At 41.9% G+C, this 13283-nt stretch overlaps 1 protein-coding gene across 6 annotated transcripts in view; it reads right to left on the bottom strand.

Moving 5' to 3' along the window:
- Positions 1 to 13283, bottom strand: part of LOC109432604 (stromal interaction molecule homolog) — a 135287-nt gene that overhangs the window by 59724 nt on the left and 62280 nt on the right. For 4 of the 6 annotated variants that reach the window (XR_009996065.1, XM_062844828.1, XM_062844825.1 and 1 more), the window contains exon 2: positions 13102 to 13280. Coding sequence is in view for 4 of the 6 variants with exons in the window: in XM_062844828.1 (XP_062700812.1) it covers positions 13102 to 13280 (179 nt within the window). In the remaining 2 variants the exon portion in view is untranslated. Of the gene's footprint in view, positions 1 to 13101; positions 13281 to 13283 lie in introns of those variants that run through there. The other 2 variants (XM_062844826.1, XR_009996063.1) reach the window with 2 other exon arrangements.

Consider the following 13283-nt stretch of genomic DNA (forward strand, 5'->3'; position numbering starts at 1 on the left):
ATACCATTGAATTTTCCATTTTTCCATGTAAACTATGACCCACTCTGTTATTCATTCAATTCAAACGAAATCATCTCACTTGCCGCGTCTAAATCCGCGATTTATGTGGAGTTCAAGTCATCTGCAGTGGTGGAAATTGATCGCGAACGTGTGCTTACGCGCTATCGCGAACTCCTGGTGGATCAGATGGATGCCATCATCACGTTCCTCCAAGGAGATATCGAAAAGAAATATCAGTTGCGATTCCCTAATCTCAAATCTACCTGTTCAGTAAGTATAAATTCTTGAATTTCATGAACACCAACTTGAAATTAGTAGAAAATGATAAGAATGGAATTGGGTATGCAAGTATTAGGTTCGATGAACAGGTAAAAAATGAGGTTACGAGACGCCACTGGGAAATATACATGGAACAGCCACCATGCTTTGTAAATCCCAGCGAATGTCAACTAGTGTACCGCCTGAACAAGGGACTGAAACATCAAGCTAGATGCCGCACTGTAGAAGAAGTTGGGACTCATCCCATCCGAGTTCGACTTATGCCTATGGAAAAATCTTCGTCGCAGTGTACGTTAACGACGTTCGAATTTTCTCCCACCGTTGCAGATCGGAGGAATAACATCAAAGCCAAGCTTAGTAGAGCATTTTCCAGGTAAAGCATTTGGCACCTGCGACGAGCAGTTTGGGCTTTCATATGACCCGTACGAATGGGCCAGTGACATTGGATCTGAAGGCATACATAGGTTCGATGCTGCGTCGGATCATTATGCAAGATGCGAAGACTGGGGCAACTTCGATGGACACCACTGAAAAGCGAAGAAGAGGTTCCTGAAGACCTTGAAAAAGACGGAGCTGATGAAAGATGTGCCACATCGGGAGGTCTCCGGATTCATAATGTAGCTGGTAGTGGCAATGTAGAGGATACAGTACAAATCCTTATCCTCCTTTCATTGGCTGAAACCGCAACTAAATTTCTACAAAGTTGCTCCTCAGAGTATCAACTGCCATTTATTACATTCTGAGCCAAATCGAGCGCGATGAATCGGCGTGTTGAAAGAAGGCCTGGAGGTCATCCAATTTTCCATGTATTTGGCCTAAAACCGCCATACAAACTTGAAATAGTTTGCGCCAGGTGACCGACAAAGCTGAATATTTCACAAGTTATTTTTCTCACTCAAAGGCACGATCCATGAGCGGTAAGTCAACAGGATCCTGCCCAAGCATCCTCACGATAATGGCCTGGATGAAGCGGTGAACAAACTCAAGAAACTCTACGGCCGACAGACATCGCTCTTCTATGATAGATACCTGTGTCTCCAGTACATCAAGAACTATGGCAACGATTTTTCATGTTCCGTGAACTAGCACTGCATAGCGTTACAGCTTTCCAAGCTTTCGCATTACCAGCTCAAGGCTCTCCGTTCCATCTGCGGCCTAGTGTCCACGGGATGTAGACATTCGAACACGATTAGTTAGTAAGCTTGATGCTGAAGAAATTACTCCACCGGCGGAAGGTTCGAAGCGAACATTCGAATATATTGTTGAGGAGTGCCATCGGTTCAATCATTTGAAGCAGAACACAAACATGATCGAGAGAAACCAGTTCCGTAAAAATACATCGGTAAGAAACCGAAATCTTCATGATGACTATGCGACGACCTACACTTCGTGAAAAAATTCTTCTATAGAGACCATTTTCGTGGTAAGTGCAAATGTAAAGGACATATCCAATGGAAGTCACGCGACTCTTCAACTGGATTGTACATTTTAAATCACGTATCGCTACGTCGACCTGGGTAACATTCTTGAAACCAGCTATCGAAGCCTCGGAGATCGCAGCTATCAGCGCTTCCGGTGACAAAATCAACATCGTTGGAGAGTTTATAGCGCTGCTTACCATAAAGAATTCGAAAGTGTTATCTACGTGTCATCAAATCAAGCCGCAAGACACTGTTGAGAAGTTTCGTTTGAAATTCCCCGACGTATTCCAGAGCTCACTTGGCAGGTACACAAAAGCAAAAGTGAAACTCTACCTGAAACATGATGACCGTCCAGTATTATAGTGTTCAGTGTAATAAGTATTTAGTGACTTCTGAGTAACAAAAACCTGCGCCGCCGTAACTCTTCTGTGACAAGTGTGTTACACTCAAACCTCCATTTAGGTAGGATCCATTTAGGTAAAATCTATTTAGGTCCCTCCATTTAGGTAACGTTACCTAAATGGAATTTGATTGTGTTCAGATCAGTTGGAGTATTTAAGATTAGGTATAAGATTGGTTTATGGAAAATAAGTAGTGAGTGGTGTTAGGGGGTGGGTATGGGGGGAGGGGGATGCAATGTTGCCCCTTAAACACCCCCCCTTCCATGCAGTGTTGAAAAGTGTCAGTATCCAGCGTCATTTCCAGCTGAAATTGAGATAATCAACCATCCTTCCATCATTCAATTGATATCAACTCCAGCATTGATGACGTCAAACCCGACATCAACCTATCATTCACCTGTTTTTATTTTGGCCACCAAACCCAACATAGACCCAACAGTGGTTCGATGTTGGTCCAACAATGGCCCAATATACGATAAAAATTGACCCGACTTTGACCCGACATTCAATATTTTTTCAGTCTGGCGGAATTTTGCAGAGTTTTTGGCAAGGTTTTTCGTGTTTCGTGCCCAGCTAGTCATTTGAATGGAAATTCTGATCTAAGATCCTCCAAAACCCCCGAAAACGCCCCTGAGGCCCCTCCCCTCCTGCAACCCACCCCCTCATGAAACTCCTTGAAAGCCATCTGAAACTCCGCATGATCTCCTTTAAATCTCCTAGTAACTCTCCCTTGTTGAACTTCTTTGCAACCTTGTAATCCATTTAGGTAATAAACTGAATCCATTTAGGTAATGAATCCATTTAGGTAAAAATTCTATTTAGGCAGTCCCGACTCATTACCTAAATGGAGGTTTTGGTGTACTTGGGTAACCGCTTGCCAGCTATCAAGTCCGCTGTCGGCCCATTTCAACGAATAATCGACAGTATGGTCACCGGCATGCCAGGAGTTAAACCGTATCTGGATGACACCATTATTGCTGGTTGAACTAAGAAGGAGCATGACCAAAGACTTAATGAAGTTCTGGAAAGGATCAAGGCCTATGGTAGTCCGTGACATTTACCTTAAATATTCGAAAAATATCGTTTTTCTTGCAGAACTGGTCTAACCGCCCAAGTTTTCCATATACCATATTTTCAGGTTCAGCTTCTAAAATGAGCTGTAGGAGATTGAATTTAGATATGACGAAATGAATTTTTCAGCACTGGCCTATGGATTTTATTAGAGGATTGATAAATGCCGCTTTGGTCTCTCATAAATCAAGTTGCTAGGACTCATTATCGATCAAGATGGTTTAAGACTAGATCCAGCTTAGACAAGTGCTATTCCGCAGATGCCGGTACCCAAGAACGGGTCGCAGCTACATTCATACCTTGGAGCAATCAATTATTATGGACGATTCGTAGAGCAAATGTAGCATGTACGAGCACCCCATGAACAACTTGCTGAAGAAACGCGTAAAGTGGAAATGGACGGATAACTGTCAGAAATCGTCCGAGAAATTCGAAACGCGTCTTTAATCAGACCTGTTGCTTGCTAACCCATTTTGACCCATACAGGGACATTATTGTCGAAGCAGATGCATCAACAGATATCATAGGCGCAGATTCCGAACAGATCAGTGAAGTCTATTTCGCATATTTCATGATCTCTTACCGCTGCAAAACTGAATTACAGAGAAGTTAAGGAAGTCCCTAGCTCGCTGTAAGGCATGGTACACAAATTACGTAACGCTAAAATCACCGATTTCAGACTCCCCCCCTCCCCCCATGTAACGCTTTTTGTATGAAAGCCAAAAATATTTTGTATGGCTCGTAACGCTAAACTAGACTCCCCCCCTCCCCCTATAGCGTTACGTAATTTGTGTACGATGCCTAACTCGATTTCATAAAATGCTATTCGGTAGGAAATTCTTCCTTCAAACGAATCATCTCACAAACCGCGACTCAAGGTGTTTGCAAACAAGGAAGGACGATCTCCGTGTTTACCGCCAACCGACTTCAATGTTGGGCTCTAACACAGATGCTTCTGTACAACTTCGACATCCAATTCGTGAAAACTGAAGAGTTCAGACATGCTTTCATGTAGAGGGTCTTGTTTCCCGGACTGAAAAACATCCCGGGATTCGGGATTTTTATTTTCTTAATCCCGGGAATTTCCATTTCTAATCAAATTGGCTTCTTGACGGGGTTGAGATAATTCCATATTCTTAATCTACATGCAAAACTGAGCCGAAATCCAAATTTTCATGAATTTTGGTGCCCGGGAACCTATTTAAAAATCAATTTGAAGTTTGTATGGGAGCGATTTGTCGAATCACCCCTCGTCGCATTTTGTACTGGGTGGAGCTGTCAAGCAGTTCCCCAGCTGTCAAAAGGTGATTTCGATAAATCTCTTCGAAATCGATTTTAGGTACCAAAATAAAGTTCTAAAAATCTGAAAAAAAAATCATAGTGGTTCAGAAAAAGGTGCTCTTTCGTATAAAATCAAAAAATCAATACATTTTTCTTAATTTGAAAACCCAATTCGATCATCAATAAATTATTATATTCTAAATAAAATACATACTTTCAAAGACATTTGATTGCGTAACGGCAATTGGAGACATTCAATGAATTCGAAAATTTTCAAATAGAGTACTCATCTTCTTTCGGAATAGGTTAACTTTAGTTATTCTGCCATATTCACCCGATCAAAGTTTTTGATAGAACTTGATATTTTTAGAGAAATCTCAAATGATTTGCCCTGAGACATGAATACGATCTGAGTGGAATTCCAAGAAAAAGTTTCATTGGATTTCTCGAATATGTTTTTAATAATGTTTACATTCCTAAAGGAATTAATAAATTAAGATTTCTATCGCGCCGAGGACGTGGGATCGAATCCCACTACCGACAAACTCATAAAATGTGAGTTCTTCCTTCGGAAGGGAAGTAAAGCGTGGGTCCCGAGATGAACTGGCCCAGGGCTAAAAATCTCGTTAATACAGATAAAAAAATAAAATTTAATTGAATTCCTACAGCAATTTTTATATGAACTATTCTTGGAAACAAACTAGAGTTTTTTTTCTGATGGAGTTTAGATGGAAAAGGTTAGAATGGAGAATTACAAACGGAAATTTTTGAAGATTTTTTTGTCAGCATTTTGTATTTTCTTTAAGAAAACGTGTTAAGTAATAACTGGAAATAAATTCATGTTAAAATTTGTGGGTTCCGATTAGATTATTTGGTGAAATATATTAAATAAACTGTGGTAAAAAAATCCAGAGTAATTCAAGGCAGACCCTCTCAACAAACTTCTTGTAAAATTGATATGAATACCTTCAAAAAATCTTAAAAAAATATTTCAAAAATTTACTCATGATTTACATCTCAACATTTTTATCCCAAAACTCAAATAATCATTTTTCAATATATTTGGCAAGAATACAACCTTCAGCATTTTTTTTTAATTTCTGCAGAAAATCTGAAAACGGTATGCTGTACATAAATCCCAAAATTACCTTAACCTCCCATAACTTGCGCCGTGGGCTACCTGCGACAGCACCACGTTAATGCTGAGTACAAAAAGCGAGATTTTTTCAACGTGTTCTACAAAATGCAACAGCGCGATCGCTCGAGGGTTAAAAATGTCGTCAAAACTATTGTCTGAATTAGCTCCAGTGATTCTTGCTCAGAATATTCAATTGAGTTCTGCAGGAAAATTCGTCTGGACTTTAGAAGAAAATGTCTCAATAAATTTCATAGGAAATATCTTTACGGTATCGTCAAAAAATATCCCAGAGATTATCAAATTCCTGCAGAAGTTGGGACTTGTTTATCAGGTTTCCTGAATAATATGCCTCTGAAAATTTTGAGAATTTTCATTAATCGGAAATTCGGCAAGCAATTGCTCAGGGCAGCTGAATACTATATAACAATGCAATTTCCTAAGAGAGTAATCCTAAAACATGTAAAAAAATGTACATTAGATTTTTTTTAGCAAAACTTTGCAGAAGTTTCCACATTTCACATGTTAAAAAAAAAGTATACAAAATCTCCTACTAAAATGTTAAGCATGGTCATTAACTCCGGAAATACAACCAAAACAATCTAGTAATAGCATAAAACAAATTCTTTGATTTCACATTCCGATATTCTGCCTGTTGATCCAGTTTAATGTAACATAACGCCACATAAATGAAAAATGAATGTATGAATATGCGGTCAAAAATCTTTGGTGTAATTACTAGGATTTTCATCAAAAGCTTAATGTCAGTAAAAAAAATAAACTATACCTACCAGAGATAGCGTAGAATTGGATGGCAAAAAGGCAACATTGATAAAGAAGATTTAAAGTGAAAAGTTATGTTTTAGTAGATCACATTATCGTCATATTTTGGTTTTCGGGAAATCCCGGGAATTTAGGAAAAATTTCCCGGGATTCGAGATTTTTCAGATCCCGGGATATCCCGGAATTTTTGTCCTGGGAAATCGCGGGCAAGATCCTCTACTTTCAAGGATGATGAAGTGCTTCTTCCAAATAAATGGAAGCCAATGTTCAAGCCGTTCTCAGTGATTCCACATCAAGTCTACCTGTGGGATCAGAAATGATCGCTTCTAAAAACTCGAAGCATTCCGCTCTGGATTCAGTTAGGCTTCACATAAACGAACAATGGCCCAAACATTCCACGGAGATTGGTGGCCTAGCAGTTTTTGACTCACCAGGACAATCTTCAGATCGATCAAGGATGCATCATGTTAGGAGACCGAGTTATTGCTCCAGTTTGTTTACGGAAACGCATTCTTCAGCACCTTCATATGTAGAGGTCACCCTGGATTGGACCGGATGAAGTCGCTTGCAAGAAATTTCGTCTACTGGCCCAGTGTTGGTAAAATCACACTCAAAGCTCACTCATGAACCGCTCCTGCGTGAGTAAACTCGCGCGCGATTCTGAATCACTTTCTCACGCGCGAGATTTTCTTGCAAAATCTCGCTCTCACGAGTGTCATGATAGTGTCATGATGAGTCTAAACAGCTAAAAATCTTGTAAAATGTCATAATTTTTGAAAACTTTAATTCCAAATTGATCCTTTCCAAGAGAAATATGTCACAATACCGGTCTACATTAGTATGGCGAGAAAAAAAGTAGTCAAAAGATGAATCTTTCGCAGGTTATTATTTTCACAAAGGCACAATTCTAGGTGGTGTCCCGTTGAACTTTTTGACATTTGCGTATTTGGGTCAGTCTAATATATCACCGATGATTATTCTCGCTGGGAACGTGATATTCTTAATATTCAAAAGTCAAAATCACGTGAAATTTGTGATTTTTAACAACAGTGGGAGCCGAACGCACGTTATCCGTCGCTCGGACGCAGAAATTATGACTCAGCGACTTTATCCGTGCCTTAGGCTGGTATTGAGGTTTGCAAAATATGGCCGTAGTGGGTGTTTGTAGGAAGATAGGGTATTGGTTCCCTTATTAAGCATGTGGCTTTCCCAAATGCAGGAGAACGTACCTCTGGAGCCGACCTACTGATACCTGAAGTATGTGGCTCGCATTTTCATCCTACGAAAAACAAAGGATTGGAGCATTGTTTGTTTTGTTTCCTATTTTTGTATTTTTGTTAGAAGTGAGCACGCAACAAAAAGAACGGAATACGATGAAATTGGGAGCGTGAGATTACTGATGGCACACAAACAACAAAGCTTTTGCGTCCAAAGTAACTGTGCAAAATTTGGGAGCGATTGGTTGCTTCCCCGTATTCCGCATTGCGATTGAAATTTGTATGAAATATAGTATGGGAAAACGTGCTTTTTTGCATGTTTCCCATAAATTGAAATTTTTCGTCTAAAACCATGTAACTAATGACGATAAAGAATAGCTTAAGATATGCCGAAAGTGATCCGACACTTGTGAAAAAAGTTATAACTTACAGATTGCCCGGTGGTGCTTAACATTTTACATGTAAAGAGCCAAGGGCTGAAAGTCTATTTAATAAAGACAAATCAATCAATCAATCAATTAACATGTAAAGGAATAACATCAATAACAAAATCTCAATTTTTGCCTGAGTTATCAGGCGAATAACTTTTTTCACAAGCGTCGGATCACTTTGCGGTCTTCGACAAAGTTTTTCGGCACATCCTACACACTTAAAACCGATTCTCGATCTCGGCAATCTAAATTGCCGAGATCTAACGGCAACTGAATAAATTGCCGATTGTTCAGCAATTTATACTCTTATTGCTGATATTCGGCAAAAATAATTACTGAGAATACATAACAACAACATAAAATACCGAAACTCGGAAAAAAACATTACTGAACTATTCGGCAATCATTGTTTTTGCCGAGATCAGCAAACGCGTTTGACGAAATCTCGGCAAATGCATTCAGTTTTGCTGATATTCAGTAAAGCTGCTGTCACTTTGCATCTTTCTTTAGCACCATCTTGAATTCAAGTGTTTGCAGGTTTTTAGGGAATGTAGCTCGAGTCAAGATTTTAAACGATTTTAATTCAAGTTTTGGTGTCTGAGTTGGCAGTATCGTGGAAGTTTTAAGAGCAAATAATGTAAGAATCAAGGTAAGAATCTGCTGTGTGGGACCTGTTTTTACATATTTTTGCAGCAGACTCCTTGTCAGACGTAATTTCGACGAGCTGCAGCGGCATGGTAATCACCGCTTCTAGTTCACCAGCCGTGTTTCAAGTGACGGAGCAAATCAGTTATTTCGCTGTAATATTTGGTTTAATATCAATCGCAACAATAAAATTAATTATCCAAAAACAATGTTGAGTTTATGACAAAAGGCTACAAACAGACAAATTTGTCCGTAAACCAGGAAAAACCACTGGCATTTTGGGAATTCATGAAATGTTTCAACTTACTGATCACTCGGCAAGCCGTGATTTGTTTTGATTTTTTTTTTGCCGAGCAGACAGCAACATTTTTGCCGGGATTTCAGCAACATTTGACATTTCGTCAAAATACAAGAATGCCGATCGCACAGCAATTTGAACTTTTGCCGAGATGATTGCTGAGCGCTCGGCTGTGCAGATCTCGCCAATTATTTTGCTGACAGTCGGCAGAAAAAACTAAGTGTGTAGGCTATACTTGAACGTCATTAGTTATATGGTATAAGACAAAAGAATTTAACTAATGAGTAAAATGCAAAAAAGGACGTTTTCCCATACTAACTTCCATACAAACTTGAATTGCAATGCGGAATACGGGGACGCAACCAATCGCTCTTAAATTTTGCACAGCTGTTTTGGGCGCTAATAGAGATTGAAAAAGCTTTGTTCCGGGTTGATACGATCAAATTTTAAGTTTCTCCATACAACGTTGACCCACTCTAATGCTCATTCAGTATCTGTTCGATCAATGCTCATTCAGTAATTGACAAAAACTTGTTATATAACTCTGAATAGCAAAAAGAGATTTAGTTACGAAAGTAGATATTATATTCTGAACTCCATGACAGTCTGGATGACCTGAAATATCCCATATGATCTCTAAATGTATATTGTGCTTCCAATAGATTCAGTGAACAAAGTTACATATAGAATCGTAACTACGCTGCCATATGCAGCATAGTTGTCTCATGTTCTATGGGATTCCCTATTAACATGGGACAATTATGCTACACACGGCAGTAAGTATAATGTGAAAATAATGCCAAAACGAAGGGCGCGTCAGCACCCCCAGAACGCTCCCCAGAGATGCTGCAGAAGATCGTGGAAACGCTGTTCCCGCGCCACGATACAAGACCATGGGCCCCCGTTCCCTATAGCCAAACCGGCCATAGCGAGGTAGCCCCGGTGACGAACGACGAACTCATTGCAATAGCGAAGTCGCTTAAGTTGAACAAGGCTCTGGGTCCGGACGGTATCCCGACATTAGCCATCAAGACGGTCATCGAGGCTAAGCCTGACATGTTCAGCAGAATGGATATGCAGATGTGCCTAGACAGAGGCGAATTTCCGGAGAGGTGGAAAAGGCAAAGATTGGTTCTACTGCCCAAACCCGGGAAGCCACCTGGCGACCCGTCGGCATACAGACCTATCTGCCTGCTGGACACCGCCGGAAAACTGTTGGAACGGATCATTCTGTCGAGGCTGATGGTCTATACCGAGAAACCCGATGACTCTGGTCTCTCGGATAACCAGTTCGGCTTTCGGAAGGGTCGATCGACGGTGGACGCTATTAGGGCTGTAACCAAAAACGGCCGAAAGAGCGCTCCAAAAGAAGCGAACAGGAATCCGCTATTGCGCGGTCGTCACGCTGGACGTTATTACGCGTTGCAAGAAAAGTTTGGATTGTGGGAAAATTCAAAGCCGGGAGCTCGGAAATTTTCCTTCTGTCAGATCGTAGACGGCTGAGCAAAACCTATCATTGTTTAGACATTTGACAACCAAACGGCTCCCAATTTGATCCAGCAGCTGTAGAAAATGCCATTGAACCCGTGATTGTGTGGTTTTGTCATTTAGTGTTTCATTCTGCATAATGAATTACATAGATTTCAATGTTGCCCAACCATGTCTCAACGTGTATCATGAGTCATTAGCAGAATCTTGTGATGCTAAACAGACCAGTAGATACGGAAACATCGTGTTCTACATAGTCTGGACTCAATACTGAATTATTTGTGGCTTGTACTTGTTCTGGTACACATTTAAACAACAATATTTCCAATATATTCTTTGTTCTTACCTTCGGACATAATTGAAAACTAGTTGAAAATAAAATCTTACCGATTTCGACCATCATCTCTTTCTTTATGACAGTTGTCTCTAATCTGAAAAGCAATGGGCAACGCATACTATGCAGCTTTTACTCTATGCGGGGATAGCCCCATGCGCGTTATTTCCGCACCGGGATCCAAATTTTTAAATTTCCGCATAATAAGAATGCGTTCAACAGCGTCAGCTGGACCGCCATTGAGTGCGCAATACACCATCTAGGAGTCCCGGTTAGCCTATGCCGGATATTGGAGAGCTACTTCCAGAATAGAGTGCTAATCTATGACACCGAGGAAGGCGAGAAGAGCTACAAAATCACCGCAGGGGTACCGCAGGGGTCCATCTTGGGCCCGGTACTATGGAACGCGGCGTATGATGGCATATTGAGGCTCAAACTTCCACCGGGCGTAAAGCTGGTCGGCTTCGCCGATGATATTACCCTCGTGGTATACGGCGAGTCGATAGAGGAAGTGGAACTGACAGCAACTCACGCAATTGGCATTGTGGAGGATTGGATGAGGTCGAGACATTTGGCACTCGCGCACCACAAAACGGAGGTGGTGGTGGTAAACAACCGCAAGTCTGAACAGCAGGCAGTGGTCACCACAGGTGGATGCACGATCAACTCTAAGCGCTCACTGAAGCAATTGGGGGTCATGATCGACGATAAGCTGAAATTCGGAAGCCACGTAGAATATGCCTGCAAAAGGACAAGCATGGCGATAATGGCATTGTCAAAGATAATGTCAAACAGCTCGGCAATAGTCTCGAGTAAGCGTAAGCTGCTCGCGGCAGTAGCGGTCTCCATACTACGGTATGGCGCTGCTGCATGGTCGAAGGCGCTAGTGGTTAACCGAAACGTGAAGCGACTTGAGAGTACCCACAGGCTGATGTGCCTTAGGGTGGTGAGCGCATACCGCACGGTCTCAAATGACGGTGCTAGCGGCCATGATGCCCATAGCTTTAGTGGTGGCAGAGGATGAAGAATGCTTCGAGCGACGCGGCATAAGAGGTGCGAGGCGTATCGCCAGAACCTCGTCTATGCTGAAGTGGCAGAGCGAATGGGATTCCTCCAGCAAGGGTAGATGGACACACAGGCTCATACCGAGCGTGTCCAAGTGGATGAGCAGGCCCCATGGCGAGGTGAATTTTCACTTGACTCAATTTCTATCAGGCCATGGGTGCTTTAGGTGGTATCTGCACAGATTCGGACACGCAGGCTCCCCCGAATGTCCGGAGTGTGCAGACTGCGACGAGACCGCGGAGCATGTGCTCTTTGAATGTCCACGTTTCGTGGAGCAAAGGTCGAGTATGCAGGAGGTATGCGGTAGAGATATCACGCCTGACAACATTGTTGAAAGGATGTGTATGGGGGCGGACAAGTGGAACTCCGTTACTTCCACGGTTTCTGCCAGTGGCGTCTCGTAACCTCACTTTTTACCTGTTCAACGACCCTAAAAGTTGCATTTACGGAGAATTTAGGATCCGAATCAAATTGAAAATGAGCGGAAACGGCTATTCTCGTCATTCTCTACAAATTATACGCCAATTTATTGCGAAAAATCAAGAATTTGCATTCGTTGAACAGGTAGAGTTGAGGTTAGGGAATCGCCACTGGGTTTCTCGAATCGTACTTGAACTACAGAGTAAATGGCGAGCCGAACAACAGCTAGTTGAGTTGGCCCCCCTTCCCCATCCAGGAGCTTGAGTTCAACGGGTAGTCTAAGTACTAGCCAGGACCCGAGCCTCCAGGGGAGAGTGAACAACTTAAAGCGGTAGCTGGTGGAACGCTTACTATTAGAGTGTACTCATGTACGGTCCCCCCCTTCTCGAAGTCATCCCTAACGGGCGTACCGCGAAGGTAAGGAAGAGAGAGAATGAGTTTTTAGTGGGTCGATCCCCACATCACCCGAGGAACCACCTCTTGGGTATCTGTTGCAGATTTTCTCATTCTATAAAAAAAAATAATGTGAAGCGGTCCTGGTGTAATGGCTGAAACTCTTGGCTATCACGCCGAGGACTTGGGATCAACTCTTAGTCCCGACATAACAAAATGAGAATGATTACTACTTCGTAGGGCAAGTGAAACCGTGGATCCCGAGATTTATTAGCCCCGGGCTAACTATCTCGTTGATAATAGATAAAAAAAAAAAGATCTTACAGTGCAAAAGCTACTAATAAAGTTGCAGATCTCAACTTCTGCGCTGTAAGATATTTGGGATGACCCAAAACATACCAAAACTTAAGGCTAAGCTACAAGGTTCTATCACACTTACATCATCCGACTCGGACAGGTCGATGTCCCCGTTGTCGTCGTCATCGAGCTGCTGGTGCAGACTCCGGATCGCTTCCATCCCGAGGTGATCGTGGTGCGCGATGCAGTCCAGATCGTCGGCACTGCAGGCCCCGTCGGCCGAGCCGCTCCCGTAGGTGCCTGAAATCAAAAACAAGAAATCTT

This window comes from Aedes albopictus, chromosome 1 (assembly GCF_035046485.1).
Source record: "Aedes albopictus strain Foshan chromosome 1, AalbF5, whole genome shotgun sequence".
NCBI classification, from domain to species: domain Eukaryota; kingdom Metazoa; phylum Arthropoda; class Insecta; order Diptera; family Culicidae; genus Aedes; species Aedes albopictus.